Source organism: Cadophora gregata, assembly GCF_030347475.1.
Source record: "Cadophora gregata isolate MNR1 chromosome Unknown scaffold_3, whole genome shotgun sequence".
Lineage (NCBI taxonomy): Eukaryota > Fungi > Ascomycota > Leotiomycetes > Helotiales > Ploettnerulaceae > Cadophora > Cadophora gregata.
In genome coordinates, this window is record NW_026695926.1 from 1,615,891 (window position 1) to 1,643,223 (window position 27,333).

At 48.9% G+C, this 27,333-nt stretch overlaps 9 protein-coding genes across 12 annotated transcripts; 3 read left to right on the plus strand and 6 right to left on the minus strand.

The window, feature by feature from the left end:
* Positions 1 to 570: 570 nt before the first annotated feature.
* ONS95_009066 (uncharacterized protein) lies at positions 571 to 1,881 on the minus strand (the record flags this gene model as incomplete). The annotated part of the gene is made up of 1 exon (XM_058502633.1): positions 571 to 1,881. The coding sequence occupies one exon, from the start codon at positions 1,879 to 1,881 to the stop codon at positions 571 to 573; it is 1,311 nt and encodes a 436-aa protein (XP_058361562.1).
* A 710-nt stretch (positions 1,882 to 2,591) lies between these two features.
* Positions 2,592 to 3,258, minus strand: ONS95_009067 (uncharacterized protein; the record flags this gene model as incomplete). Its single annotated transcript, XM_058502634.1, has 3 exons — positions 2,592 to 2,797; positions 2,850 to 3,016; positions 3,065 to 3,258. The coding sequence occupies 3 exons, from the start codon at positions 3,256 to 3,258 to the stop codon at positions 2,592 to 2,594; spliced, it is 567 nt and encodes a 188-aa protein (XP_058361563.1).
* A 2,342-nt stretch (positions 3,259 to 5,600) lies between these two features.
* On the minus strand, positions 5,601 to 7,121 carry TAF9 (Transcription initiation factor TFIID subunit 9). Its single transcript, XM_058502635.1, has one exon. The coding sequence runs from the start codon at positions 6,636 to 6,638 to the stop codon at positions 5,868 to 5,870; it is 771 nt and encodes a 256-aa protein (XP_058361564.1). The 5' UTR covers positions 6,639 to 7,121; the 3' UTR covers positions 5,601 to 5,867.
* Positions 7,122 to 7,262: 141 nt separating this feature from the next.
* On the plus strand, positions 7,263 to 11,174 carry HIS4 (trifunctional histidinol dehydrogenase). Of its 2 annotated transcripts, XM_058502637.1 has the most exons (4): positions 7,263 to 8,200; positions 8,248 to 9,831; positions 9,898 to 10,147; positions 10,414 to 11,174. In XM_058502637.1, the coding sequence occupies exons 1-3, from the start codon at positions 7,369 to 7,371 to the stop codon at positions 10,095 to 10,097; spliced, it is 2,616 nt and encodes an 871-aa protein (XP_058361566.1). In that variant the 5' UTR covers positions 7,263 to 7,368; the 3' UTR covers positions 10,098 to 10,147; positions 10,414 to 11,174. The 2 variants fall into 2 exon arrangements, with proteins under 2 accessions (XP_058361566.1, XP_058361565.1); XM_058502636.1 differs by having other exon boundaries at positions 8,248 to 10,493.
* A 229-nt stretch (positions 11,175 to 11,403) lies between these two features.
* Positions 11,404 to 12,066, plus strand: ONS95_009070 (uncharacterized protein). The gene has a single exon (XM_058502638.1). It carries the CDS (start codon positions 11,487 to 11,489, stop codon positions 11,925 to 11,927), a length of 441 nt encoding a protein of 146 aa, XP_058361567.1. The 5' UTR covers positions 11,404 to 11,486; the 3' UTR covers positions 11,928 to 12,066.
* Positions 12,067 to 12,189: 123 nt separating this feature from the next.
* On the plus strand, positions 12,190 to 14,672 carry ONS95_009071 (uncharacterized protein). 2 transcript variants are annotated; one of them, XM_058502639.1, is made up of 3 exons: positions 12,190 to 12,584; positions 12,645 to 13,626; positions 13,747 to 14,672. In XM_058502639.1, exons 1-3 carry the CDS (start codon positions 12,305 to 12,307, stop codon positions 14,339 to 14,341), a joined length of 1,857 nt encoding a protein of 618 aa, XP_058361568.1. In that variant the 5' UTR covers positions 12,190 to 12,304; the 3' UTR covers positions 14,342 to 14,672. The 2 variants fall into 2 exon arrangements, with proteins under 2 accessions (XP_058361568.1, XP_058361569.1); XM_058502640.1 differs by having other exon boundaries at positions 12,190 to 13,626.
* A 601-nt stretch (positions 14,673 to 15,273) lies between these two features.
* On the minus strand, positions 15,274 to 21,911 carry RPB1 (DNA-directed RNA polymerase II subunit RPB1). The gene is made up of 3 exons (XM_058502641.1): positions 21,164 to 21,911; positions 16,271 to 21,102; positions 15,274 to 16,219 (listed from the first exon to the last, which is right to left on the minus strand). Exons 1-3 carry the CDS (start codon positions 21,518 to 21,520, stop codon positions 16,186 to 16,188), a joined length of 5,223 nt encoding a protein of 1,740 aa, XP_058361570.1. The 5' UTR covers positions 21,521 to 21,911; the 3' UTR covers positions 15,274 to 16,185.
* A 1,029-nt stretch (positions 21,912 to 22,940) lies between these two features.
* Positions 22,941 to 25,127, minus strand: GLR1_2 (Glutathione reductase). 2 transcript variants are annotated; one of them, XM_058502643.1, is made up of 5 exons: positions 24,796 to 25,127; positions 24,121 to 24,375; positions 23,782 to 24,060; positions 23,335 to 23,725; positions 22,941 to 23,279 (listed from the first exon to the last, which is right to left on the minus strand). In XM_058502643.1, the coding sequence occupies exons 1-4, from the start codon at positions 25,101 to 25,103 to the stop codon at positions 23,614 to 23,616; spliced, it is 954 nt and encodes a 317-aa protein (XP_058361572.1). In that variant the 5' UTR covers positions 25,104 to 25,127; the 3' UTR covers positions 22,941 to 23,279; positions 23,335 to 23,613. The 2 variants fall into 2 exon arrangements, with proteins under 2 accessions (XP_058361572.1, XP_058361571.1); XM_058502642.1 differs by having other exon boundaries at positions 23,335 to 23,589; positions 23,676 to 23,725; positions 24,121 to 25,127.
* A 408-nt stretch (positions 25,128 to 25,535) lies between these two features.
* Positions 25,536 to 27,176, minus strand: SWD1 (chromatin binding protein). Its single transcript, XM_058502644.1, has 2 exons — positions 26,764 to 27,176; positions 25,536 to 26,717 (listed from the first exon to the last, which is right to left on the minus strand). Exons 1-2 carry the CDS (start codon positions 27,123 to 27,125, stop codon positions 25,670 to 25,672), a joined length of 1,410 nt encoding a protein of 469 aa, XP_058361573.1. The 5' UTR covers positions 27,126 to 27,176; the 3' UTR covers positions 25,536 to 25,669.
* Positions 27,177 to 27,333: the final 157 nt, after the last annotated feature.

A 27,333-nucleotide genomic window follows, 5' to 3' on the forward strand; every position in this document is an offset into this window, starting at 1 on the left:
CACAACATTATGTCCAAGCTGAAAGCTATCTTCAAACCCATTCAGAATTCCTTTGTAACTAACTTCAGCTCTTCCAGGCCTCTGTTCCTTCGTGTTGTTCTAGTACTCGGTCAGAAAAGCCTGGACTTCTCGCGAGGTACGGTACACTCCAGCCGAGGTACTGTACGTTCTCAGGCTTTTTTTCTATTCTAGTCGATAATGACAGAAACCATCAGACAATCTTCTCAGCTAGTTCGATTAGCCAACGTGCAGCAGTGTCCCATCAAAAGTACGCGAAATTGGCTGGGCGAGGGATTATCAAGAGTTAAGGTATGGCCAGAATTCTCGCTACGCCGAAATATCGTGCATCAATGTCAAATATGTGGTTACCGATGTCTTATTGATACTCGTTAATTTGGGTACACAAGTGAGCTCTTTCACCATCTCGCCTATCAAAAGCATGATCGCTAATGATAACTTCCATCATGGCATAACTACACAATGGAACTTCCGCTGAACAACCTGTTGAGAAACAGTCCAAACGTGATGCCAATGGCTTATCTCGTTTTAGAGTGTCCTCGCAGACTCAGTCTACTTCCTGTGTATTGGCGGCGCAACACCCCTCGTGCCCCTCTGTTTTTTTCCCGGTGATCTGGGACGTTGATAGCTTGGTTCAATATCTGTAATGGAAGCCATGGCCATCTCTTCCGAAAGATTTATCCCGCTGCTCCGCGAAAGGGATTGATATTTTCTCTTGTCTCTGATGGAAGCTCCCTTGTCAGACTTTCGGCCATTCAGTCTTGAAGTAGTCGAAGGCAATGATGCAGGAGCTGCGTCTTTTCGGTCATTTTTCTCTGGGAAAGGGAGTTCTAGTGGTGGTGACAGGTTGGCAAGCGCGTCTACAGGCTCGCCTCGTTTTCGGTATGGAAATGGGGCAACCCAGACATCAGATCCTGACCTATGACTGCTGGCATTATCGGGAGGGTGCAATGAGCTAGAACGCATATTTGCAAGATGATCTCTTTGAAATTCAAATTCCCCTCGGTCCTCTTCCGTGGGCGCGTGTTGCCGAGAACGTCCAGTCATGGTAATTGTGATTGGCGCTACAGTGGGGTGCGGTTTTGGAGTTGGGGTTTCGGCCTTCAATGCATCAGAAACGGACGCCATGAGGTCTTTCGGATTGGTTATGCCAGCAGCTTTCTTCTTCAAGTAGATTTCGCGTGCTCTTTTCAATTGTGCCCCCGCTTCATCCTTCTTCCTCTTGGTCGTCTTCTCATTGATTTGTTCTCTGAGCTTAGATCGAGCCCATCCGAAAGCGACTTGCAGGACGCTGAATGGCTGGCTTGCAATGTCTTGGGGATGTTGTACAGTTGCCGAGTCATCGTCTCCCGAGTTTTGCGCTTCCAGACCTTGCTTCCATTGACTCATGAGTTCGTCATTGTGCCTTTTGAAGAACTCAGTGATGCTTTCAATGGTCAAATTCGTGTCTGCTAAAACTTGAAATGAAATTTTCCCCGCATTCACAGCATGTATGATGGCATTGTGTATGGTCTCTTGGCTCATGGCCGTATCATCCAACGCGGTTCGCTTGGTACTCAATGAATTTCTCGTCATAGAACCACTCTTACCCCTGACAGAATTTCGCAGCAGCGATCGTCCTCTGGGCTCGTCTTCGCTCATGCCATCATCCTCAAAGATTAGATCATTTGGTATCTTGACACAACTTCCACTGGCCAGTTTTCTGGACTGATGTTGTATATCTGATTGTTTTGTTGCATGAATTTTCTTCTCACCTCGCTTTTCTCGAACGTATCTCTCGCGGCTTGAACGATTGGACTGTTGCATGAAGCTTATGCCACTATCACGTCGCAGATGCTGCGTTTTTCGAGGTGCTTTAGGCATGGTGATGATGGGGTGCGGTTGTTGGTATTTCTTACAGCTAGTGGACTGTGATGTGATGCGAAATGCCTCACAATACTTTGGACAATTGGTTATGGGCTGATTCGGTCTGAAGGTGTAGCGTCTTCAATGAATAGGACTTTGACGATGAATGGTTTCTGGGATCGGTGGCAGCAGAAGCGTGTAAATCGTCATAGACAAGTCACGGTATTGTTGATAGTAGCCTGGGGAATGTTAGCACACATGGACAGGATCTTGGATCAGAGGGTAAACAAACGTTGATGTCGATGATAATGGGGATGGTCTTGGATGACGATGTTGATGACGGGTGATGTTGGATGATGAAGTAGAAGAGATCAGAAAGATGATGGAACAGAGGGGTAAATTCAGATACGGATGTTTGAGGGACTCATGAGGCAGGAGCAATTCGGCGACGTGCATAGGTAGGGACTCGAACTGAGACGCAAGTGAAGGAAAGAGCGAAGCGCACGCGATACATGCAAGCTACCAACTCACCCACCAACGATTTCCGACTTAGACGGAAGAGCATTACTTTTGTTCCAGACAATATATGTACGAAGAAGAAGACCAAAGACCAAAGATCGGAATTCCTTCCGATGTCCTATCCCATTACCTATGGAAACTCCCAACGACCCGCTTATGTTTTCAACTCCGTCGCTCACACGCTATGCTTTTGTACAGTCCACACGGCTTCACATAGGATCAACGTTATCAATGAATCCGGGATCAACATTTGGTCTTCGTTTCCGGCGTTCTTTTGCATGACGTTGTCGATGATCTCGCTCTTCAATCGGCCGTATCTTGTGTCTTGGCTCTTTCTCTTTAATTCTGGGTGGTGGTCGCTCCGGGGTCTCTTCTCGTCTTGAGTGACCACTTTCTCTGCTTCCTCGATTTGAGTCTGATAGTGGTTAACAAAGCACGTTAACTCAGCATTGCCCGGATTTGCTTACGGCTACTTCGCGACGAATTGGATCTTGAACCGGAATGTGAGCCAGAGCTAGACGAGCTACTCCGTCTCGATGACTTGGATCTCGAATGTTGTTTCTTCGGTGATATCTCTCCAAAGATAGGGATATTCCAAGAGACTGGCGGCAGGATCACCGATGTGTTCATGATACTGTCTTCATCAGCCTTGCACCACAAGCATCACTTCCGAAGAACTCACAGCGAAAGCTTGGTAACACCTTTCGAAGCAGTGACACCATATTCCATCCTATTCTTCCATCCGGAACTCGCATTGGGATTTCCCCATCTCGACGACTTCAAATCCTTCCCTTTGATATTGAGATACGTCATATTGCTCGTCGATATGAAGAATCCCGGCGTTCTCTTCCCATCTGTCTTATCATGCGGTAACATGATGGTGAACGCTAGCTTCGACATCTCCACATCTGGACTCTCGAGATAACTTCAACGCTTCTCGAAGCCAGGAGAAAAACAAAGCACAGAAATCTGGGGGACAGCTCTATAGAAAAGCAAAACTTGAGATGAAAGAAGAGATATGGACACTAGTTTCGACCTCGAGCTCCACAAACAAGTTACCAGTATCATGGTAATCCAACATCAAACAGGATAGGCCACGACGGGAAAGACGGACACCAGCGTCACCATGTCGCAAGTAGGCTGGGTTCCCCCATGATTTGCTGCGGGAGGGGCGGTGGAGGGGCCAGCCTCATTTGGATCCTTCATGCGAAGTTGATCTTTCCAGAAGCTGAGAGGACACGCGAGTCGAGATTTGAGAGAGTCATGGATCACCCATGCCGGGGAACTAATTGCGGGCCAAACCTTAAGCTCACCGCAAGTTCAAACACGCTTCATAAGTTCGGATGAAGATGTGAGAGGCTGACGATATGGATATGTGGTGCTAAGTGCTATTTGAAAGGCAGATGTCGATCGCGATCTGGATTTGGGGTCGGGGAGGACGGATTCCTGGTTGGTCGCTCTCGCTGCCCAACACGTTTCGACCACGTGACTGTCTAGGTGGCTCCAGCGCCCAAGTCAGGGACAGAATTCTATGACGTAGTCTGAAGTTATCTATTGGTATCTTGCAGATCTATCATAGCTTTCTTGCATTAATAGGAAGAGTCTAGAGGCAGGCGCCACGTCGATTTCTCCATTGTCTGACCCGAGAACCTCACATGAGCCCTTCGAGACATAAGGATTGGAGGACTAGCAATGCAGCTCAAGTCAAGGCTCACCGACAGACGTAGATGTGGAAGTCAATCTTCTCTCTCACAGTGACCGGAAACTCAAACTATTTCACACTGATCTCCAATGCTCGAGTCAACTCAAGCGGAATAACAAAGTCATACTTGTTTCTATGCCGCACGCAAGCGAAATCGAAAGCCTGTCAGGACTGCCCAATTATCACTTACATCATCGTTCAGAATGTAATTGGAAGCTATCGGATAATTTCCATTCAACAAGCACTCAAAAATATATGCACTGATGAAGGGAGAAATTATGGTATTCAAACATCCGAATAACAACCACGACCTCGTCACTCACCCAAACACGTAAGATTCCGATCATCAAGTTCCTCTCAGGCTCCCAGTATCGCAAACAAGCTCTCCCACTCAACTATAGACAAGCCTCCATCACATATCAAAGCCACACTTACACTTCTAAACATAGGTACTCACCCTTGACATTCCCTCCCTCCAAACACCAATACTCCAATTCGTCCGCTGTTCTAGACTACGATAAGTAAAAATGGTCAATTCCGTTCCAATAACAGTCTCACTCGATCAATAAGGACGTGCACTATTATCTTCCGCCCCGAGCCAGGTGTGGGAGACTTCCGTGCGTTTGAGATGTATTGTGTGAAGCCGGTGAGGAGGGGAGTTCCTTGTCGAGTTGTTTTGTTCTCGCTTAATGGTGGTGGAAAGAAATCCAATGAGAGAAAATTGATGGTGATCACTGAGCTTTGAACACGTTGGAAGTAGTCTTTGAAATGAGTTATTTGGCTTGGGCGTTAGATCTTGCAATCTTCTGTGGAACTTGAGAGCAGAGCTACTTGGTTATTCGTTCCCACCATCCCGCTTGGCCATATTACGTGAAGGGATGCTTTGAACTCAGGCTTACATTGCAGTCTTCAATCTCTGGAGATCTTCGCTTCGAAAAAGAATGATAAATCATTGCAGGTAAAAACGAACTTACAGTCATTTTCATTATTCACACCTCTCGCCCTTACATCCACTTCGCCAGTCCCAAGCAGACAAAGCCCAATACCCCCACAAGTCCACAATCACAATCACAATCACACCACCCTCCTACCCATCCCATCCCAATGTATCTTGATCACAAAACCCTCAAATCTCCAAATCCCACTCCTCCCTATGCTCAACTTTCAAACTTACAGTCCCCCATCCTCGCCACATATACAGCACCTGTGCCTTTCAAGCTACGATAACAACACCTAACAACGAAACAACGTCGAGAACGAAAAGAGATATGCCGTTCCCGTCGCTACCCTTAGTTTCTGCTCCTCACCCTGCGAGCGGGGTTTCACCAGTGCCTATTCCTACACCCGTCCCCACGACGCCGGAAGATCCGTCGCCAAGGGCGGAGGTGGGAGGAGGAGGAGGGTATTTCGAGGCTGGCAGCGTTGAAGGGAGAAGAGGCGACGAGGAAACATGAATGTAGCAGGAAAGTGGGAGGAGAGGGTGGACGGAATACAAATAGTGGATGCAAATGGATTTGCGTGTTTTACAGAAAGTAGAGGAAAATGGTAGGTGTGGAAAGCCCAGCAAAACAGATAGATACTCAAGAAATATACACAATGAACACTGGAGAGTGCCTGCCCAACTGGTTAGGGTGTTGGATGAATATTTGCTCACTTTTGAGATCTGACAAGCATAGGGAATTCTTCATACTCTAATATACCTCGTCCGGCAGATGTGCTTTTTGATACATCCTGGAGCCCCAACTCCCAACGCCAAATATGCATTCCACCACCCCTTCAAGCTTTAATCATCTTTATCCATATCCTCATCCCCATCACCATCTGCCCCAAACAGATCCTCCATCTGCCCCCTCCCCTCCTCATCTCCCCCTTCCTCACCGTCTCCCATCTCAACATCTACACCATCCCCAGCAGCAGCACCAGCCGCACCAGCACCAGAAACACTCTCATCCTCGTCATCCACAACCCACTGCCCTTTCAATCCCCACGGCACACCCGTCAGCACAAACCTCTCACTAGGCAACCTAACACCCCATTCATTCTGCAGCACTCTCGGCAGCGCCACTTTATTCCTCGCCTGAGCGGTCTCAAGAAGGAATTCTTTGCTCAACCCACCGCCTCCATTCCCTCCCCCAAACTGATATTGCAGCCGACTCTGTATAGCAAGCTGCACCGCATTCGAGCTAACCTGTCCATCAGCCTCGCGGAATCCTCCTCCAGGCGGCGCATCTCGCGCACGTGTCTGCTGGGAAACATATGCGTCTGATGAGAGGTGGAGGGCATCAGAGAGGATGGATGAGGAGTGCCGGTAGGCGAAGTCAAGGAGCTGAAGAGGGACTCGCTCTTGGTAGGCGGTACAGCCTAGGGAAGAAAGCAGCATGTGTATGAGGCGGGCGTCGCGGGGTCGTTTGGAGAGTCCGCTGTCTTGGAGGGACGTGAGGGGGACGGAGGGATTCGAGATCGTTACTGGTGCTGGTTGGGATGCGGCAGCTGGTTGGGATGGAGGAGAGGTGTGCCCGTTGGTTTGGGGAGCGTCGCCGTTGACTTCGGCCATGATGGCGAAAAGAGCAAGGTGAGCTTGAGGATAGGAGGGCGGGTAGTCGTATGTCTTCTATGTGAAGTATCGTGGCAGACTTTTGCCAGTCTTCGAAGACTATGATATCTCGAGACGATGACGAAGTTGTCCCTTGAGGGTGTTTTGCGGTGACGATTGGGATCGCGGGGTTCGCACGCTGCCGGTGGCAGATATCGCGTCTCAATTTAAGCCTTTATTGGAGATTTTACTATATCTGGGGGGTTTGTCGTCCAGTCCACACTGATGATGCTATTTGTATGTCGCGTTGCCGTAGGTTTTAGAGAGAGAATCAAGTCAACGACCGTGTTGGCTGCAGGTATGAACAGGCTCGAGAGTCGTCTCGGTAGGCAGGAGTATTGATCACATATGCCGTGAATATCTGATCCCCAGCTCCGGAGTGATAGTTGTCTGATTTCGCTGCTGTCAGGAGCTCCGGCGCAAAGATGAAGCTGGTAGTTAGCTGGTCTCGCCGACAGTCCTCTGGGATTTGAACTCCAGCACCTGCATTAGCCCCTTGTCAGGCCAAGCCTGCACGTTCCACGAGCTTAAAGTCGTCCCACCACCCGGCACAATTGTACCCCTCCAAAATGCACCAATGCCGTGGTCGGCGATTCCAAGAAAATATTGACTATTGAGTCACTTGCTTCTACCCAGACTTCCTCCCCTCCTTTCTCTCTACACAACACCTCAGCAGACTCTGGCTCTCACGATGGATACTACTTGCCCCCTTCCATTCCTCGCCAGTGTCGACTTCACCAAGGAGGTTGTAAAAGGCGAGGATTGCCTGACGCCCACTCAGCTGTCTTATCTAGGATGCGTTCACCTGGCTGCCACCACTCAGACCATTGACGGTCTCCTCCAATACCTACAGGCCAACCCTGCCCTCGAAGCATATGTGGATGTCTCCGAAGTCGAGTCCACCGACGACATCCTCACGATCCTCGACGCCGGCGCCTGCAAGATCTTTGTCAAATCAACACAATTGAAAGCATTGGAAGCATATGGAGACCGGGCGGTTCCTATCCTCAATGTTGGCGATGGGTCACAAGCATATGATAATGGTGTCTTTCTCAGAGCCGCAGATCTGCAGACAACTGAGGCTAGTCTGAAGAAGTTGGCCACCTGGAATACCTCACCCATTTATGTTATGACAGACTCGATCGATGACGATGTTATTATCAATCTGGCGAAAGAGCACTCGGCGGTTCCAATTGTGCCATCTACAAGCCTTACTGTTGAACGAGCATCGAGAGACAAGGTATCCATCTCAGCAGTCATCGCAGGCACATGGAGCTCAGACCGCGAAGATAAATTAGTTCCCACCATGGTGACCGACGAGAGAGGCATTGCCCTTGGATTGGTATACAGCAGTCAAGAAAGTTTGGCAGAGTCGTTGAAGACTGGGACGGGTGTATACCAGAGTAGAAAGCGGGGCTTGTGGTACAAGGGTGCGACATCGGGTGCCATTCAGGAACTGGTTCGGATTTCTTTGGATTGTGATCAGGATTGCTTGAGGTTTATGGTTCGTCAGAAGGGCCGTGGTAAGTCAGGTTTAAAGAAGTGCTTATTACATTGCTAACAACAGAAGGTTTCTGCCACTTGCCCCAATCGACATGTTTTGGTGACCTCCGTGGAATTGCCAAGCTTGAAAAGACATTAGTTTCGAGAAAGGCCTCCGCACCAGAAGGATCATACACGGCTCGATTATTTTCAGACGAGAAGCTATTGCGAGCCAAGATTATGGAAGAAGCCGAAGAACTGTGTGATGCCAAAACTAAGAGCGAAGTGGCCTTCGAGGCAGCGGATTTGATTTATTTTGCCCTCACCAAGGCAGTCAGTGCTGGCGTTAGTGTTGCGGATATTGAGCGAAACCTCGATGCCAAAAGCGTCAAGGTTAAGCGAAGACAAGGAGATGCAAAGGGTCAATGGGCCGCGAGAGAAGGTATCACAAATGGTAAACCTGCCGAGGTCAAAGAAAGCGTTAAAGAAGCTGCTTCCGTTCCCAAGTCCAAGGACGATCCTGCTGGGCTAAAAGATGGCCGCATCTCAATGAGACGTTATGATGCTGCTACAGCGTCGCTTGAGGAGCTCCGAGCTGCTCTCCAGAGACCCTCGCAACGTTCAACAGAGACAATCATGGGCATTGTCAATCCAATTATCAAAGGTGTTCAAGCAGGCGGAGATAAGGCCTTGCTGGAGTATACCCACAAATTTGAAAAGGCGACATCCCTCACATCACCCGTTCTTAAAGCTCCTTTCCCACAATCTTTGATAGATCTGCCACCGGAGACCATCGAAGCAATCGATGTCTCGTACGAAAATATCCGCAAATTCCACGCAGCACAAAAGGAGGACAAGCCTCTGCAAGTTGAGACCATGCCTGGAATAGTCTGTAGTCGATTCGTCCGACCCATTGAACGAGTTGGCTTGTATGTTCCCGGAGGAACCGCAGTTCTACCGTCCACAGCACTTATGCTTGGTGTCCCAGCTATGGTGGCGGGATGTAAAACTATAGTCCTAGCATCACCACCGCGGGCAGATGGAAGCATCACTCCAGAAATCGTCTACGTTGCCCACAAGGTTGGCGCTGAGTCTATTGTACTCGCAGGTGGTGCTCAAGCCGTTGCTGCCATGGCATATGGTACTGAGTCCGTCTCCAAGGTTGACAAGATTCTTGGTCCAGGAAACCAGTTCGTCACCGCCGCAAAGATGTACGTTTCCAACGATACAAACGCTGGCGTTAGTATCGACATGCCAGCTGGTCCATCCGAAGTCCTGGTCATTGCAGACAAGCACGCCAACCCGGCATTCGTTGCCTCGGATCTCCTCTCACAAGCCGAGCACGGTGTTGACAGCCAAGTCGTCCTCATTGCTATTGATCTCTCTGAGAAGGAGCTGGCTGCCATCGAAGACGAGCTGCACAACCAGGCCATGGCTCTTCCAAGAGTCGACTTGGTTCGTGGCGCAATCGAGCACTCTGTCACCCTGGTCGTCAAGGATATCAAGGAAGCCATGACACTCAGCAATGACTATGCACCCGAGCATTTGATCCTTCAAGTCAAGGATGCAGAAAGCGTAGTAGATATGGTGCAGAACGCTGGATCAGTATTCATCGGTGAATGGACACCAGAGAGTGTAGGCGATTACTCTGCTGGTGTGAACCACTCGTTACGTAAGTTTCCATTCCCTTACCAAATCCCATCCGTCTTGACATGAACATCGTACTAACATCAACCAGCAACCTACGGCTACGCAAAGCAATACTCCGGCGTCAACCTCGGCTCCTTCACCAAGCACATCACCAGCTCCAACCTCACCGCGCAAGGTCTCCGCAACGTTGGCAGCGCAGTCATGCAGCTGGCCAAGGTTGAAGAACTTGAGGCTCACAGACGAGCAGTCAGCATTCGCATCAAGTACATGGACGAGAATAAGATTTGAACATACGATAATGAGGAAGCATGACATACGAGGGGTTGGTGGTTTACAAGGTTGTATAAATTTGATTTTTTTTCTGATTCAGTAAGGGCGGGAAGGAGAAAGGCGATAACGCTGAAATAAAAAAGGGCAGGATTAAGAACCATGGTATGCATGGTTGGTAGTGGAAGGCGATGCATAGATCAGATTCTTCGTTTTATAGACATGCTTTTTGAAACAAAAGATCTTTCATGGCCGGGTTTCTTCAGGTTTCTCCTACTTTTCGTGCTTCCCTAGACCATTCAGAACGTGCGCATACCTTTACTTATTGCGAGAATAGGATTTCACTTGAGCTCAAGCTTTCCACCTTCAAATCCACGATTTTTTCTCAACCTTAGCGAATCAAAAATAGCTGCATTACAAAACACCTGACGCACAGCCATCCACGCCTGTGATTCCATTCAAGAAAAACTTTCAAATCACACTCATCTCCTAATCTTGCACTCTTTTGCTGTGAACATTCACCACTTGCCCGAATTGTTCACGCTAAGCTACTGATTGCATCAAGAAAAACTGCAGTCACGGTACCGCCACTTTGTGTCACGGCTATAAATACACTGTTCGAGCTCCGGCATGTGCCCAAAATATCTTTACAGACAGGAATACGATTCTAGTCTTGGCAGTCAAGCGTGAGATTGATGCGGGTATGGAAAGAGATAAAGAAAAGAGGACAAGGGCAGGATCCTTTGATTTCGGTTTCGAGGTGGATGGGTTTTGTGATTTCCCCTGCGACACCACTCTGCCTTTGCGGAGAGGGGGAAAAAAAAGCGCAAGCTGAAGAGTGTACAATGCGGATAGGGCATTTTTGCTGTTCTGGATATTGGGCTGTGTTTTCGGCGTCAATGGATTTTTGGGTGGGCCGTGGCATTTTAAGCGAGGTGTTTTGTTGACTGTTCCCTTTGCGAAAGATTTCGTGGCGCCTGAACACCGTTTGCTAATGGGATTGCTAATTTAACAGTAGCTGAGAATTCTACTGGGAGGAATTTCATATCTGTTAGTAGCTATCACTGGGCTTGAGCTTGTTCTGGTGGAGGCAGTTTGTGGCGGCAGTTTGAACTTCAGTTGAGGCAGTTGACCAATTCACATCATGAACAAAGTCTGCAATGAGACAAGACTCTTAATTCCCCGCACTAAAACGTGCGTCTATGTACGATGAAGTTTATCGCAACTATTTCTCAGTCAGTGAAGGAGCCAAATTAAACCCTGATTAGAATGATCGGCTATCGTCGGACAACCCCGCATCTCCATCAAAGCAGATCGACATCCGCAATGAAAAGCTCCGCTCTGTTTCAATGAAGCATTTCTCCACTCTTGAGCTATAATTATGTCCTGAGCCGAAGACAAACACCAGTCATGCCTTACATAGCACACATCTCCCTCCTCGTCCGCTCTTACGACGAAGCCATTGTCTTCTACACGCGTCTTGGCTTCACCGTTGTGGAAGATACATTCATCCCCTCACAATCCAAACGCTGGGTTGTGATACGTCCTCCTCAAACCCCTCCCCAATCTCGATCCCAAACACCGTCTCAAACTTCTTCCCCTTCCTCCTCCTCACAAACCACTATCCTCCTCGCCCAAGCCAGCACCCCTGAACAAGAAGCCTTCATCGGAAACCAGAGTGGTGGACGAGTATTCCTGTTTCTTGCAACGGATGATTTTGAGAGAGACTACAAGAAATTCTGTGAATTGGGTGTCGAGTGGATTAGGGAGCCAAAGGTTGAATCATATGGCAAGGTGGCTGTTTGGAAAGATTTGTATGGAAATTTGTGGGATTTAATTGAGTATTCTTGAATGACAGGAGGGTTGTGATATTCCTTGCGTCATCAAGAGGTCTTAGTCGACTTGGATACAACTAGTCTTTTACATACTTTCAAAATTTTGATTTCTCTTGACAGTAAACTCCAAATCGCAAACGCTGGAGACATTTGGTTGTTTACGCCAATTATATCGCCTATATGCCTCAAGGCGGTCTAGTTTCTTAACGTGCATGACGTGACTAAGCCTCACACAACCTTGCAATAGCTTGGATGGAGTTTGAAGACCTTTCAATGCTCCCGATACTCCGCATCATCAGCCTCGGAGGAGTTCCTGTACCACTTTCCTCATGCCTATTCGGAATTAAGCGAGGAAGGTCCACGCCCCACCAATGCCAGACCTCCTTCAACGCCATGTCATTCAGTGCCGGTGGAACACCAGAAACTCGTATCAGTACGAGTGAAATATGCCCTCTTGTATCAAAGAAAGAGCAGGATCCGGATGGTTATGTCCCTCTCCACCACCTCCTCGAGCACGCTGAAACCGGTTGCGCCAAATGCAGTCTTGTACGAGAGGTCCACTTCGAATATCCAGGCAAAACGGAATGGTTTTCTAGCGAAAGCGACTGGACAACTCTTCGTTTCAGGGACTCTGCTATGGCTACTTTCGCCGTTGATGTTTTTGTGCCCCGAGGTAATCCTGCACAATGAGCTTTTGGGTCTTGTATGTAAAATTCGACTTACACTCGGCTAGGAAGCCCTAAGCTGTTTCCTGAACTGAAGCATCGGCCACCAGTTGGCGAGATACCACGAGAAGAATCAATTGCGAGAGCGAAAAATTGGATATCTCGTTGCGACATAATGCACAGATCCTGCCAAATAGCAGTAAAACCTGGCTTGCCAAAGCGGGTTCTTGAAATATCACCAGAAGCAGTGCGGTTGGTGGAGACTGATGGTCAATCCGATCATTATATAGCTCTCAGTCACTGTTGGGGAGACTCTCGCCCTCCATGTCTCACCACAAAAGCAAATCTACACTCCAATATGGAAGATGTTCCCTGGGGTTCGCTTCCAAAGACATTTCAGGACTCGATTCTTCTTTGCCGAGACTTGGGAATCCGCTACTTGTGGATCGACTCGATCTGCATCATCCAAGACGACGACATAGATTGGATGCAAGAATCTGCAGAGATGGCATCTGTATATCATGGATCATACCTCACGATCTGCGCAACCAGCGCTCTGAGCGATGATGTTGGGCTTTGGACAACTTTCCCGAAGGTTGCGCCGGTTAAGAAACTTCAAGTCAGGGGCCAATCTCAAGACTTTCCAATCTACCTGAGAACTAAGGATGAAGTTCGAGCAGTTCATCTGGACTGTAAGTCTAATACATATCTTAGACCAAGAACGCATGCTCTAAACCCGCTTTTGAGTCGCGGCTGGACGTTCCAAGAAGGGCTCATCTCGCCTCGTTTACTCCATGTCGGTTATGGGGAACTTCTGTGGCAGTGCGCAGAACAACAAATGTGCGAGTGCTCGGATGATGGTTTTGGAAGCAGCAGTTATCTGGCGCGAAGTGAACGCGAACGACAGCTGTTTAGAGATTTGACAAACGACGAGCCTGACGTGAGCACCGCTGATGCGTGGCGGTCGTTTGTGCAGGACTACTCTGGGCTAAAACACACGTTTCTAAAAGATGTCCTGCCAGCATTGTCAGGAGTTGCAAAGATGTACTTGTAAGTAGCAGTTGAAGGTATACCGAACCTTGTCTCCCATCTGAAGAATATCTCATGATGGAGCGGCGACTTTGCTTCATAATCATCGCATATCAGTGTCACAGCTAACCTCTCTACCAGAGAAAGGCGCCCTGGAGACAGGTATCTCGCTGGCCTCTGGGAAAAGAGTCTAATCCAAGACCTAGCCTGGTCCCCACTTTGTAATCCAGACAGACTGCCTCGACCAGAAGTCTATCGCGCCCCTTCATGGTCATGGGCGTCTATTACCCAGCAAATCATGATATTCGGGATTGTTGACACCGAAGCCATATGTGCGAGAGTACTCCGAGCACATACCGTCCTCGCTGGCCTCGATCCAACCGGTGAAGTCCTCTCAGGCTCAATCGTACTCGCGGCGCCCGTCGAGCCCGCGAAAGTAACTGGAGTTATTGCGGAGTCCTTTTACGTCAAAAGCAATAGGTCAGGTCACGATGTCAGGTTCAGTCGTGATTCGACGAGTGATCTTGAAGAGGGTACCAGCGAAGGAACATCAGTTTTGTGTCTTCGACTCTGCGGCAAGGGCAGATATCCAGCACACTCGAGGATAAATCTTGCTTTAGTTGCGGTTGATGATCGACCTGGAGTGTATCGTCGTATCGGTATTTGCATGGTCTCTCCAGGTCAAGATTTTTCTGAAGGGAGCTTTAAGCAAGAAATGGAAGTTGAGATTATTTAAGCAAAACTCGAACCCCCCAGCACTACTCTGCTCAGACAATTATCGGTCTATTAGCAGCAGCCTACAAAGCTATTTCAAGTGCGAAAAAAAGAAAAACCCAAATTCGGGATTTTATAGTTGCACATGACCGGAAGTAACCATAGAGAAAAGCAAAAAAGAAACTGGACTTAAATGCCCTCGCAACAATGCATAAACTTGGTATTGGATTTGGAGTGGGGGAACAGAAAGAAACTCAAGCCTAAATACCGTTATAGATAAACCCCCTCTCAAGCCTTTACTAATGAAGGCTCTCAAAGTGACTTATTGATCACCTTCCACCATCGCACCCACATGTGGGCGAGTGATTTTTTCTTAATTCACTACAAGACCCAATTTGTTCTGGCGAACACCGATCTCGCCTCGTGTGCGTCAGATGTGGAGTCGTCGAAGCGAAGGCGACGTGCAAAGGCGGGGATATCCACAGGCACAGACGAAGGTCGGGTTGTGGATTAGGAATATGTCTTGATTGCATTTGATGTTCTCTTGTGTACTTGCTCCTGAATGGTAGCATTTTCCAGAAATGGCAATAGTGAACACGTTTCAAATACTCCTTTGATCTGCAACAAACCGGCATGAATTCTTTCTTCTTGTCAGTGCACAATGCAATATCAATATTACAATCTCCCGCCCCAAAGAGGAGAGAAATCTCCACAGTTACAATCTTCGTGCTTTGACTGGCCCAGAATTGCTTTCTCCGGAGTTGAGGATGTCTCTAAAATACATCAAGTTCTAGCATGCGAAAGAAGAACAGCACGTTTACGCATTAATGGCTTCATCACAGAATATTTCAAAGAATTACCAAAATCATACATCAATCTCGTAGATTGCCGAATCCTCGAAAAGCTTGTAGGTGTTGCCAACTTGCCTGAAGCGACTCATACAAGTCAGTGAACATGCAAGCTTAGTGCGAAACGGTCTTTTGATTCGCTCAGCTGGGGAGAGCCTTATAGATCTGATAGCCTTGCTCCTACTTGAGGTATTTTATTCACGCTGACAAAGTAGCGCGGGGTTTGTGGTGGTTTGATTCGCTTAGCCGGAGCTTCAGCGTCGTTGAGAAGGATGGGAACAGTGCCAGGGCAGGCAAGAGCTGATGATTCTTATTATCAGATAGCAGGCAAGATGATTATTGCTTCACTTCACATTGCATGTAGCTCTCAACACACACAATTGTATAAATGCATCATATTTCATGCATCTATCAATCTCGTCTTCATTTTCTGTCCGCCTCCAGGCACTCGATCGATCAATCATCCAATTATCTCGTCATAACACATCTGGCTTCCTTCCGTCCTTGCTCGCTCGATTTCTCACCCCCCTCCTCCCAAATCAGAAAAGTTCCGCATCCGAGCCCCATCCGTCCATCCACCCACCAATTCAAATTCCCCTCCCTGTCAGCTTCACCTCAATCTGGCATTTTCATACCCACGCATGCCCTAATATAAAAGCAATCTGTTCGGGCCCAACCATCAACTGCTCTAAAAACACACAGCGGTCGCATTGCATTGCATCGCGTCTTTTAACCCCCCATCCACCACACATATAACCCGTGAAAATGCAAAAGTGAAAGCAAAACGCAAATCCCGAAAACGCCCTGTGCTAGGTTTCTCTCGCGACTGACTGGGAGTATGGAAACAATCGTGAAAATATGTGAAATGCCGAAGGAAGAACAGACTATCTTCCTGTTTTATGAAGTGCCTGAAAATTGAAGGCACACGTGAATCCCAAACGCCCGAATGCAGATCTTTTTTCTTTTGATGAGTAGGACTCGCATGTTGTACAGGGAAATAGAAAGGTCATTTTCGGTCTCAATTACGAGGAGAAGTTGGAGAAAATTGAGGGCTGAGGGTTTGTCAGTGGGGTTCAAGATGAACGGTAGTGCAGCAAGCTTACCTTGTGGGAGAATAGGAGGGACTGGTGGGAGAGTACTTCGGCGAAGTAGCAGCCCCACCTTGAGCAGGAGAAGTTGGACTCCAGTTGGGACTTGACGGACTGTAGACTGGACTGGTTGGGGAGAGCCCAGAGCCAGGGGAAATCTTGTTGCCAGCTGCGAAGTTTGGAGATGATGGGCTGTAGTTCGGCGAAGTGGGAGAGTAGCTCGGAGACGTAGGACTGTACGAAGGCGAGCTGGGCGAGACGTGAAGATTTGGAGACGTTGGCGAGTAGTTTGGAGAAGTTGGACTGTATGACGGTGACGTCGGAGAAACGAACGAAGGACTCGTTGGACTGTAGGCAGGACTGGTTGGAGTAAACGCAGGGCTAACAGGACTGAAGCGAGGGGAGGAGACGTTGTAACCCGGACTGGCAGAACCCATCATTGGAGAAGTTGGCGAATAGCCGGGAGATGTAGGAGAGAACCCAGGAGAGACAGGACTCGTGCTGAACGGACTTGCAGGAGAATAGCCACCACCAGGGCTTCGCACGGTGTATGGGCTCTGGTTGCTGAAGCCGGAGTTGTCGGTGTAACTAGTTTGGAATCCACCTGGAGTTGCCGAGCCACCGGTTTGGATTGGAGAGAAGTTCGAGTTGTAGTCTGGAGTGTTCATGGACAAGTAACCGCCCTCGGCCAAAGGAGAGCCAGAGTCATATGGTGTAGCAGCACCTCCATCAGCACCCTTGACAGTCAAACCAGGCATGAGACCCATTCTGCCATTATCAGAGATAACGGTCTCAAGCATCTTGGGGTCAAGGAGGACATCAAGCTCTCCAGTCCCCATAGGAGCAAGTTGACCAAGCATGACGTTCTCAGAGATGCCGCGGCAATCGTCCAATTCACCAACAGCAGCAGCCTCAAGAAGAATCTCCACAGTCTCTTCAAAAGAACATCTCATCAACGCACCAGTATCAGCACGATTGATACCGTGACGAGTGATGGCCATCAAATGACCTCGGGATGTCATGACATCAACCAGAAGAGCCAAATGACGATGATTGACATAAGAACCATCGAAAGACAGCACGGCGGTCAACTCACGCATCAGTGCAGAACGAGTACCTTCGATACCAAAGACCTCGAAAATCTGGATGAAGTGATTAGAGTACGTGCGTCTGGTATCGACACCCGGAACGGTCAAGACAGCGGCGAGCGAAGTTCCAGATGTATCGAGATACCATTCCTCGCAACGAGGATCATCCTTCTTTGCAAGCAGACCTCCCTCAGGAGTAACGATGAGTTTGGTTTCCTTATTCAAGAAAGCTCTGTCAACACCAGGAACACCACGTAGAGTGAGAGTATCAAGGATATGTGCCTCGAGACGCTTGAGCATTATGTCTTCCTCCACTTCCTCGTCATCATACTTGGAATCACTCTGCTTGATCATTCGGATACGTATAACTTGCTCCTCGGCGTTATTGTCACTGAAGATGACTGCCAAATCCTTCTGATAATTCTCCTTGATCTTCGAAGCGACATCCTCAACACGAAGACCCTTATCCAGCATCTTCTGGCGATCGAGGATGAGACGCAGAAGCCATCTAGACTGATTTTCAGGAGCGTCTTGAACATCATCGGGAATGATGAAGTACGACTCAACCATGTCCAAATCGTCCTCAATGGTGGTGGATTGAATATCCGGGTCGTGGTAAATCTCAGTAGCCGCAGTGACGGAACGCAGATTCGTGTGCTCTACAGCACTACGAAGGTACTTGGCCGATTCCTGACTGCCATAATTTCCTTCTTGGTAGACAACCATAGACGGGGTCTTGATGTTTGTGGCAACGTTGAGAATCTCCTTTAGACGGGGCACACCGAGGGTGACGTTCTTGGAAGACACACCTGCAAAATGGAAGGTGTTCAAGGTCATCTGGGTAGCGGGTTCTCCGATAGACTGAGCAGCAAGAACACCAACCATTTCACCAGGGTTAACCAGAGCTTTCGTGAAACGACTCTCAACTTCACCCAGAACATGAGCAAAGGCAAGCCTGTTGAGACGTTGATGGAGAGCAATACGCTTGAAGGCGAGGCGGGATCGAAGCTGTGCCTTGATCAACAACGTGGCGTTGTTCTGCGCTTCAACAGACAATTCATCGTCGCCACGAACAATGACCATACGGTCCAGCAATCTCTTGACTTGAGGAATGACCTCGGCTGGATGCAAGTCACTGCGTTGATAGTCATCAACCTTGAACAGTCTCCTGGCGCTGTCGATGATTCGGGCAATGTTCATTGGCAATTGCAGCAATTCATCGTCCTTCATATGGTAGTTGACCCAGCGGAGCAACTCACGATCGGCCTTGAGCGCATCCCATTCCTCGTCGAGAAGTTGTTGCACTTCGAGATCGCCAGCAAGCTCGTTTGCATTCTCCAAAAGTTCTGAGGAGACTGGGTTTCGCTCATCCATGACATCAAGACGGTAGCGGTCAGCGAACTTCTTGTCATCTATATTAATCATGTCGACCCTCTGCTTCTCGATGCAAACACCGTCGAGACCATCCTCACCGTAAATGAATTGCACAATGTCACCAAGGGAGTTTCGGACGGTGCCGTCATATTTTGCCATGACATCTTCCAATGCCTTCACAAGACGACGTTGAATGTATCCAGTCTCGGCAGTCTTGACTGCAGTATCGATCAAACCCTCACGACCAGCCATGGCGTGGAAAAAGAACTCAGTGGGGGTGAGTCCACGAAGGTACGAGTTCTCAACGAAGCCACGAGACTCGGGAGAGTAATCATCCTTTGTGAAATGAGGCAAAGTTCGGTACTTGAAGCCGAAAGGAATACGCTTTCCCTCAACGGATTGCTGACCGACCAAGGCTGTCATTTGGGAGATATTGATGGTGGTTCCCTTGGAACCGGATAGTGCCATAATAACCGCATTGTTATTATCCTTGAGACTGGCTGCAGTCTTGGTACCAGCTTGATCACGAGCAGTGTTCAAGGCCTTCGAGACTTGGGACTCGAAGGTTTCACGAACATTCATACCAGGAAGAGATTCGAGCTCGTTAGCAGTTGCCTTGGCGGTCAGGACAGCGACTTCATCTTTCTGTGTCTGGATAGCGCCTTCAATCTTTTCAATTGTAGCCTTGTCAGGGACAGTATCTCCAATACCGATACTGAATCCGTTGTGAAGAAGCCAGTAGTTGACGACACGCTGGCAACCGTTGAAGAAAGCCATGGCTCCATTAGAGCCCAGCTCGTTGAAGATGATGTGTATAATACCACCACCGCTAGCACCAATGTTCTTCTTAGTCATCAAACCAAACATGAGCTCTCCCTCGTAAATCAGAAGACCGTCATCCTGGAGAGGGGCATCCTCACGAGCGTCGCTGGGTGTGTGAAGGTTGACGACCTTTGGAATGATCATGCTGAAGATCTGCTTTCCAGTCCATCTTGGTCGTGGCTTGAGGATGGCCGGCTGGGGAATAACACCATCCCATTCTGGAACCCAGAGGAGAATGTTCATGAGATGCTCCTTCGCGATGAAGGTATCTCTTCTGCAGAGCTTGTAGACACCGGCCAGAGTATCCTGAACAATACCCATGAGAGGGGCGTTTCGCTGAGGGGAAACGATGTTGAAAGGAACCATACACAGCTGCATAACCTCGGCTCGCGTCTCCTCAGTCTGTGGAACGTGCAAGTTCATTTCGTCACCATCGAAATCGGCATTGTAGGGTGAAGTGACCGACAAATTGAGACGGAAAGTCGAGTATGGCATGACTTTGACTCTGTGACCCATCATAGACTCCTTGTGCAGAGAAGGCTGACGATTGAAGATAATGAAATCCCCATCAACGATGTGTCTCTCCACCTTCCATCCATATTCCAGTGAGATCGCGCCGGCTCGTCTGTGATGACGGAGATCGATACGGCTTCCATCAGTTCGAATAACGTACTTGGCACCTGGATGTTCGTTGGGACCATTCTGAACTAGTTGATGCAGCTTGCCGATATTGTATGGCGTCACAGTTTCAGGATATGTGAGTGTCCGCGCAATACTTCTCGGTACTCCAACCTCGTCCAAAGACAAGTTCGGGTCACCAGTAATGACGGTACGGGCCGAAAAGTCGACACGCTTACCCATCAAGTTACCACGCAGACGACCTTCCTTACCCTTTAGACGAGCACGAATGGACTTGACAGGTCTGCCAGACTTCTGCAGAGCCTGTGGCTGACCAGCAATATCGTTATCCATGTATGTAGCAACGTGGTATTGGAGTAGCCGCTCAAAATCTGACGCGACATGTGCAGGTGCACCCTCCTGTTGTGCCTGTCTCACGTTGCCATTTGCACGGATGATATCACCGAGCTTGTAGGTCAAATCGTCCTCTCCTCGCATGCCTTGACTCGTGCCGTCCATGGAAATACTGGGGCGAACAGGTGGAGGTGGAACAGGCAGCACAGTGATGATCATCCACTCCGGTCGTGCGTAATCGTTGCTCAAGCCCAAGTCAAAGATCTCGGAGGTAGAAATGCTTCGAAAAACGTTCAGAGCCATTTCTGGGGTGATGAGTTTCTTCTCCGGTTGCGCACCCTCGTTATCCTCATCCTTAGGGACCTTCCATGTACCAAAGAGCTCAAGAGCCGACTGGCGTACTTCCGGCTGAGTATTGCCACAACCTCCATGAGCGCGCTTGGCAGCTTCCTTAGGATCCTCGTTGAGGCCGTCTTCATTCGTTGACACATCACTATCACAGATCATCTTGGGCTTGCAAAGTCGCCATATCGTATCGAATCTTCTCTTGGGATCTCGAATATTGACTGCTGCTTTGTAGGCCGGATTACTCTGAGATGTTGATGTTAGCATAACGAAACAAAGAATCCGCCACGCCTCGCGGGCTACTGACTCTGTCAAGTAAGACTCTACCACAGTTGTGGCAGACTATCTCCAACAGCTTCTTGATCTTTTTGAGGAATCCAGGATGATACACCGGCTTTGCTAACTCAATATGACCGAAATGACCAGGACATTCGGACATATTCTGGTCGCAAGTGCCGCACTTGAATTGTCTGTCGATGGATCCAAGGCGAGGGTCGTTCAGTCCCGATTCGCGCGGCTTTGTTCGAGTCTCGTCCATGGTCTCAGGATACAGAATGTGGCAGACACTCATGTTCTTGATCTCCTCGGGAGATAAGAGTCCGAACTGGACCTCCTGGATTGTTCGCAGCTTCGCATCGGAGCGCGCAAAGTTGAGGTTCGCCATGATGGCGGTTGTTGATGTTCACCTTCGGTGGCGAACAAGGGGGTATTATCGCAGAGTCGGGCGCAAAGCAGTCGGGTCTCGAGCAGGTCGCAGAACAGAATCGAAGTCGCAGAAGGATGGTACAGGCAAAAGCAATCGAAGCGCACGATGGAAAGGAAGGTGTTGATGCGATGGCGCTGGAGGCAGCCAGGGCCAGAGGCCTGATCAAAGCCTTCAGATGTCCGACCGTAAAGAATCCAGCGAGGCGGCCGTGACGACGTAAAGAGTGTGGGTGGATGTTCTTTCTCGTGAGAAAGACCGTCGGAGAGAAATGCACGATACTGGACGCGCGATTCCTGGAGATGGGGTGTTGGTCGTGATGGTGTTGACGATGAATGGAGTCGCGTCCAGGAGAATCTCACGATGGAAGTTCTTGGGCTGCAAAGAGTTGCGGCTCTGAAGACCGCTAAGACGGATGCGGTGTTAGCGTCTTGTTTACCAGGTGTGGATGACTCTTCGCTGCACCCGGCGAATCACCATTGGGCTTGTGTGGTGCATCGCCTCCCGTCGTTTCAGGTAACAACAATAAAGCTTTGACTCTCCTTGTCTGTCCTTTGTCTTTGTGAACTTTGTGCTTCCTATCTTCTCATTGTTCTGGAATCCGCATTGTACCGGATCGAGTCAGGTATGAGGCCAATGTCCAACAACGTGTTCACCTACAACCCTGGCCCAACACCCCGAGTGACAGTCGCGTGATCATCCGCATCCACCTGCCATGGCATCTCAGGGTACCTCGCAGGCAAAGTCTATCCTCGAAAGGAAAGGCTGGCTGCTGGGAATTGTTAGAGATGCACTTCAGGTACACAGTGGTCAGTGAATAGTCGGCGGGCAGTCAGTTGATAACACTCAGAGTTGATTGGCGGCTGCGAGATTATCTGTTCAAGCAGTAAACTGCCTTTCCCACGATCTGTGTAGCAGTCTGGAGTGACGCCACATTTACCTAAAATGGGTTTGTTTCTGTACAGTTGTAGCTGCTGTGTGACAAAGCTTCATCTTTCCTTGCTACCCATTCTCACCCCTATTGTGAATAAGGCGATGTTTACCACTTCAGACTCATAATATACCTTCCGGACTGTCGAGAACTGTACAACATGGAAGACCTTGCAAGGTTCTCTAACGATTTTGCTTCATGAGGCATAAATGACCAATGAATATCATAACAGAATAGCCCAGAAACCAGAAGTCAAGATCATTTCCAACTTACCAGCTTCAAGCGAGCCCTAAGAAAACAAACATTCGTTTCCAAGATAACCAACTCCAACACCACGCCGGGACCTGCTACCTCTCTACCTCATAGTAACAATCTCCTCCGCACTCGTAGGATGAATAGCCACACACGCATCAAAATCCCTCTTCCTCGCCCCCATCTTAACCGCAACCCCAAACCCCTGCAACATCTCCCCCACCCCCAGACCCAACAAATGCAACCCCACAATCCTCTCTTACTCTCCCTCACACACGAGTTTAAACTCCGTGGGGTTCTTCTTCTTCTCTTCAGGAGAGGACATCTCATAGAAAAGAGCGGAGAATTTCGCATGGTAGGTTTTGATGTTGGAGGCGCCGTATTTGGCGATTGCTTGTGGCTCGGTGAGTCCGATGGTACCGATTTCGGGGTGGGCGAAGACGACGGTGGGGATGTTTTCGTAGGGGAGGTAGGAGTTGGAGAGGGATGGAGGGCCGAAGAGGCGGTTGGAGAGGTGTCGACCGGCTGCGATGGCAACTGAGTGTTGTCAGTTCAAGTTTCTAGCAAATCACTTCGACCAAGAGCCATTTACCTGGAGTCAACTCCATCTGTCCTGTCACATCACCAAGGGCATAGATTCCCTCAACGTTGGTGTTCTGATACTGATCGGCTACAATGTGCCCTTTCTCCCCAGTCTTCACACCAGCCACATCAAGATCCAGACTCTTGGTCTCGGGAGCCCGACCAATTGCCCACAAAAGCTCATTGACAACCAGCTCTTCGCCTCCCGGGAGAGTAAGCTTCAATACTCTTTCGTCTCCTTTGCCGTCACTGACTCTCTCGACCTCTGCTTCATGTCAGTCCTCACTGTCTACGATACTCCAAATGACTTGTGAGATGATAATCGATCATCAAATGAAAGACAGCACTGACTCTTAAACCCCTTATAGCCCCTATGAATCTTCACACCCACAGCTTCATACCTATTCCATCATCAGCCATCTTCACCAAACCGTTCTACAAATACCAGCCCACTCACCTCGCCGTCATAGTCTCCTGCACCATCGGATCAAACGTCCTCAAAAACGTATCCCCCCGAATAAACAAATGCACCTCCACCCCCACAGCATTCAACATCCCCGCAATCTCAACAGCGATATACCCCGCCCCCACAACAGCAATCTTACTAGGCAGCACCTCAATATCAAAGAACCCCTCATTCGTGATACCGAAATCCGCACCGGGGATATCTCTGGGTATGAGCGGATATCCACCACTTGCAATACAGATGTGTTTAGCTGTGTAGCGAGCAGGTCCGCTATCAAACAATTAGTTAATTTTCTCTCAACCGGTTCTCCGAAAAAGTCAAGATACGAACCTCCCATCCTCAAGCTCCACCTCCAACACCTTCTGCTCCACAAACTTCGCCGTGCCCCTAACAAGCTCAATCCCCTCTCTATCCCAATTCCTCTCATAAGCGCGGTTCAAGCCTCCAATATGCGCATCTCGCTTTTTCTTGAAGGCGGCGAAGTCGAAGGTGATGTTGGCGGGTGTGTCGAAGCCGTAGTCGCGGCTGTCGTGGAGGGCTTCGGCCATGGAGGCGAAGTTCCAGGTTATCTTTTTGGGGACGCAACTTGAGAGAGTTATTAGTGGGGAGTTGAGTTGATCAAGAGGTACTGATATGTGAAATAGAGGTACTGAGACATGAAAAAAACTGGCGATGCGGAAATTACAGCTTGGGAACGAATTCTTGAAAGTAGTAAGACAGAGGAAGAATATGGCTTTAGTAGGCAGATCGAAGATCTCATAGCAGAATAAACAAGAAGAGTATGCACATGGGCTTAGGCGTCAAAATGGAAGAACTCAATACCACTTTTCAATCACAAACTCTCAACCAAACACACCAATTGAGAACAAGTCACTTGACTTCTTCCATCCTCTCCCTCCCTCCCTACCTGCTCACATCCTCCCAACCGAACCACACACATCATTAAAAACCACCCAAGAACAACACTCACAGCCAAACAAAAGAATAATCCCATTTCAAACTCACCCAACATTAACACAACACCCCCCACTCAACCCATTCTCAATCAACAACGTCTTAGCACCATACCACCCCGCCGCCCTCCTCGCCGTCCCACTCCCACCACTTCCCCCTCCAACAACAATATAATCATATGTCTTAACCTCCATCGGCGCCATCTTTGCAACACCTCCAGAACTCGTCGAAAATACCCTCGTAGAGAAAACTGGTTTCGATAATGACTGCTGTAAGAGTGGTTGAGATGTTCTAAGCCTGGACGAAGAAGTAAACAAATGTTCCGATAAACCTCTCAATCGTTCCACAGCAGCGCGCATGGTCTTTATATAGAACACGCACTGGTGGCCGTCTGCATGTAGACGAGGTCTGCAGGCAACACCATACATATGTGTGTAAATTGGTATGCTGGATGGATTGGGCTGGACCCAAGCGATTCCGTAAGCCGAGTGCAGGCTTCGGTTAGTGGTTGCCGTGCTGTCAACGGCTGCTGTGAGACGCTGGCTTGTGATTTCTCATCGTGTGGCTGCGCTGCGCCTATGACTTACCTCCGGGCGAAAGTCGCTGTTAACGAATAGGCATAGTGGCCTGTCCGAAATGATTTATTGACCTACAGGAGACTTAATCTTGTACAGTACCGACCTACAGTACACCCTTGTGTGGCGGGGTCTAGTTGAGCAGCTAGCTTCTGCATCTGGGGTTAACCTTATGCATTTGGAATCAAGACAACCTGTTTTGGGAAGAATAAAAGATCAACAATTTTATAGGATTGATTGAAATGATCCTACATACGAAAAAGACGTATCGCCATGCGTCGTTTCCTTCATGCCAACCATGCACCACCCCGCCCATCCTACCCAAAACTCCGTATAAAATGAATCGCTGATCAACGACGTCTTTTCTTCTTGACCCCTTCGTCTGCACTACCCACAATCTCGCCACCATCAAGAGCATAGTTCCTCCCATCCGTCGGGCTCTTCCTCCTCATCTCTCCTCGTCCCACGGCAACGAATTCCTCTTCGCTCTCACTGTCCATCAGATCTAACTGCACCGGCATCCTGAAAGCATTCTCTTCCTCCAAAATGCTGCCTTTCACTGGTTCTACGGTAAGAACGTCAATATCGTCATCTTCCGCATCCAGTCTCCGCTTGTGAATCTCTTCCTGTGGATGTATATCAAACTCGTCCTCGTGCTCAATATACTCAACGTTTTCCTCGACTTCCACGAAATCTGGAGCCAGCGCTGACCATCTCTGCTGAGGGATGATGGACCAGATATTGATTCGACCAGACTCCAAGCCGCATGCTACTATCATCGGCCGGTGAGGATGCCATTCCACAACACCATGTTCCTCCTTCGGACCTTCCAGGATCTTGACCAGCGAGCCATGGTTCCGCTCCCAGATGTAGATATCATGGTTATTATATGTACTAGCCGTAACGTATTCTCCCGTCGAACTAAAAGCCACATGGTTCCAGCTCAGCCTATTTACCACGTCCTGGAATTTATGTTCTATCTCCAGATCAATCGTATCAGGATCCAAGTCCGGCGCCGAAAAGTTCGGCAGTGTGATAGTGCGAATAATTCGATCTGCAGCATTGACAACCAAATCTCTTCCCGAGCTCGTGAGTCTTAGGTATACCACAATGCCCGTACATATTTTGGTCGAGTAAATCGTCGTTCGTGTAGAGGCCTCAATGACATTCAACCAGCCCTTGTTTGTACCCGCCAAGATGTGGTCCCCGGTCGACGTAAATATCGAGACTGTCGTAGATTGTTTGGCGTCCTGCGCGGCCTGTTTGTCGCTTACCAGATCATCGCCTTCTAATTGTGCGCGTTTTGGGACAGAGGAGAGGTTCATTTTGATTACTTGAGTGCCGGAGGCATCGACAAGGAGGGGTTGGGCGTCGAATAGGGCAACAACAAACATAAGGCTATTCAAAATCAGCTAGCGCTCTGCCAAACCTGTAAGTAACCTACTGATTCCACGGATGAAGCTCTGCAATATATACCGGAGCTTCGAAGCGTACAGTCCGTAATATAAGCCCCTCCTGGAGATCCCAAATATTGCACTTCCAATCCTGGCTCCCTGTGAGCAGATATCTGCCATCGCGCGACCAACTCAGCGACTGGACCTGCCGCGTATGTCCTTTGAGCTTCCGTGCTACTCCATTAGTCTCGACGTCGAAGATTACCACTGTCCCATCTACGCGTCCAGCCGCAAGAAAGTCGCCTTTCCGATTATATCGTACACAGGTTGCATGGCCTCTTCGCAGATGTGATGTCTTTGATTCTGGGTAGTCTTGTGAAAGAATGAACGGGTCCACGAGTGAGAGATTCATTGTAGTCGCAGCGGCAGGTGTTGAGTTGTGGTGGTCCTCTGTGCTTTTCTGAGGAGGCGTGAGGCTGGAAATTGTTCAGCAGCGGCAAGCTAAAACGAGGCTGAGTCACGTGGAATCCAGAAAATTATGGTGTTCGCGATTTTTCTCGTCAACGAGGGAACTCCTTCTAGGTAAAGTAGGTGCTTTATTGTATTTGTCTCTACCTAAA

What these genes read in the sequence shown, in the direction of transcription:
- ONS95_009071 (XM_058502639.1), top strand. Translation starts at nt 12,305, where the DNA reads ATGTCATTCAGTGCCGGTGGAACACCAGAAACTCGTATCAGTACGAGT. An exon ending in TGATGTTTTTGTGCCCCGAG is followed by an intron (nt 12,585 to 12,644) that starts GTAATCCTGCAC and finishes ACACTCGGCTAG; the next exon opens with GAAGCCCTAAGCTGTTTCCT. An exon ending in GGAGTTGCAAAGATGTACTT is followed by an intron (nt 13,627 to 13,746) that starts GTAAGTAGCAGT and finishes CCTCTCTACCAG; the next exon opens with AGAAAGGCGCCCTGGAGACA.
- GLR1_2 (XM_058502642.1), bottom strand. Translation starts at nt 24,338, where the DNA reads ATGGCCGAAGCCCTCCACGACAGCCGCGACTACGGCTTCGACACACCC. An exon ending in CAGGAGACTATGACGGCGAG is followed by an intron (nt 23,726 to 23,781) that starts GTGAGTGGGCTG and finishes ATGATGGAATAG; the next exon opens with GTATGAAGCTGTGGGTGTGA. An exon ending in ACAGATGGAGTTGACTCCAG is followed by an intron (nt 23,280 to 23,334) that starts GTAAATGGCTCT and finishes GACAACACTCAG; the next exon opens with TTGCCATCGCAGCCGGTCGA.
- ONS95_009070 (XM_058502638.1), top strand. Translation starts at nt 11,487, where the DNA reads ATGCCTTACATAGCACACATCTCCCTCCTCGTCCGCTCTTACGACGAA.
- TAF9 (XM_058502635.1), bottom strand. Translation starts at nt 6,638, where the DNA reads ATGGCCGAAGTCAACGGCGACGCTCCCCAAACCAACGGGCACACCTCT.
- SWD1 (XM_058502644.1), bottom strand. Translation starts at nt 27,125, where the DNA reads ATGAATCTCTCACTCGTGGACCCGTTCATTCTTTCACAAGACTACCCA. An exon ending in GAGCTTCATCCGTGGAATCA is followed by an intron (nt 26,718 to 26,763) that starts GTAGGTTACTTA and finishes GATTTTGAATAG; the next exon opens with CCTTATGTTTGTTGTTGCCC.
- RPB1 (XM_058502641.1), bottom strand. Translation starts at nt 21,520, where the DNA reads ATGGCGAACCTCAACTTTGCGCGCTCCGATGCGAAGCTGCGAACAATC. An exon ending in GTAGAGTCTTACTTGACAGA is followed by an intron (nt 21,103 to 21,163) that starts GTCAGTAGCCCG and finishes TCAACATCTCAG; the next exon opens with AGTAATCCGGCCTACAAAGC. An exon ending in CCCTCCTATTCTCCCACAAG is followed by an intron (nt 16,220 to 16,270) that starts GTAAGCTTGCTG and finishes ACAAACCCTCAG; the next exon opens with CCCTCAATTTTCTCCAACTT.
- HIS4 (XM_058502637.1), top strand. Translation starts at nt 7,369, where the DNA reads ATGGATACTACTTGCCCCCTTCCATTCCTCGCCAGTGTCGACTTCACC. An exon ending in GGTTCGTCAGAAGGGCCGTG is followed by an intron (nt 8,201 to 8,247) that starts GTAAGTCAGGTT and finishes TAACAACAGAAG; the next exon opens with GTTTCTGCCACTTGCCCCAA. An exon ending in TGGTGTGAACCACTCGTTAC is followed by an intron (nt 9,832 to 9,897) that starts GTAAGTTTCCAT and finishes AACATCAACCAG; the next exon opens with CAACCTACGGCTACGCAAAG.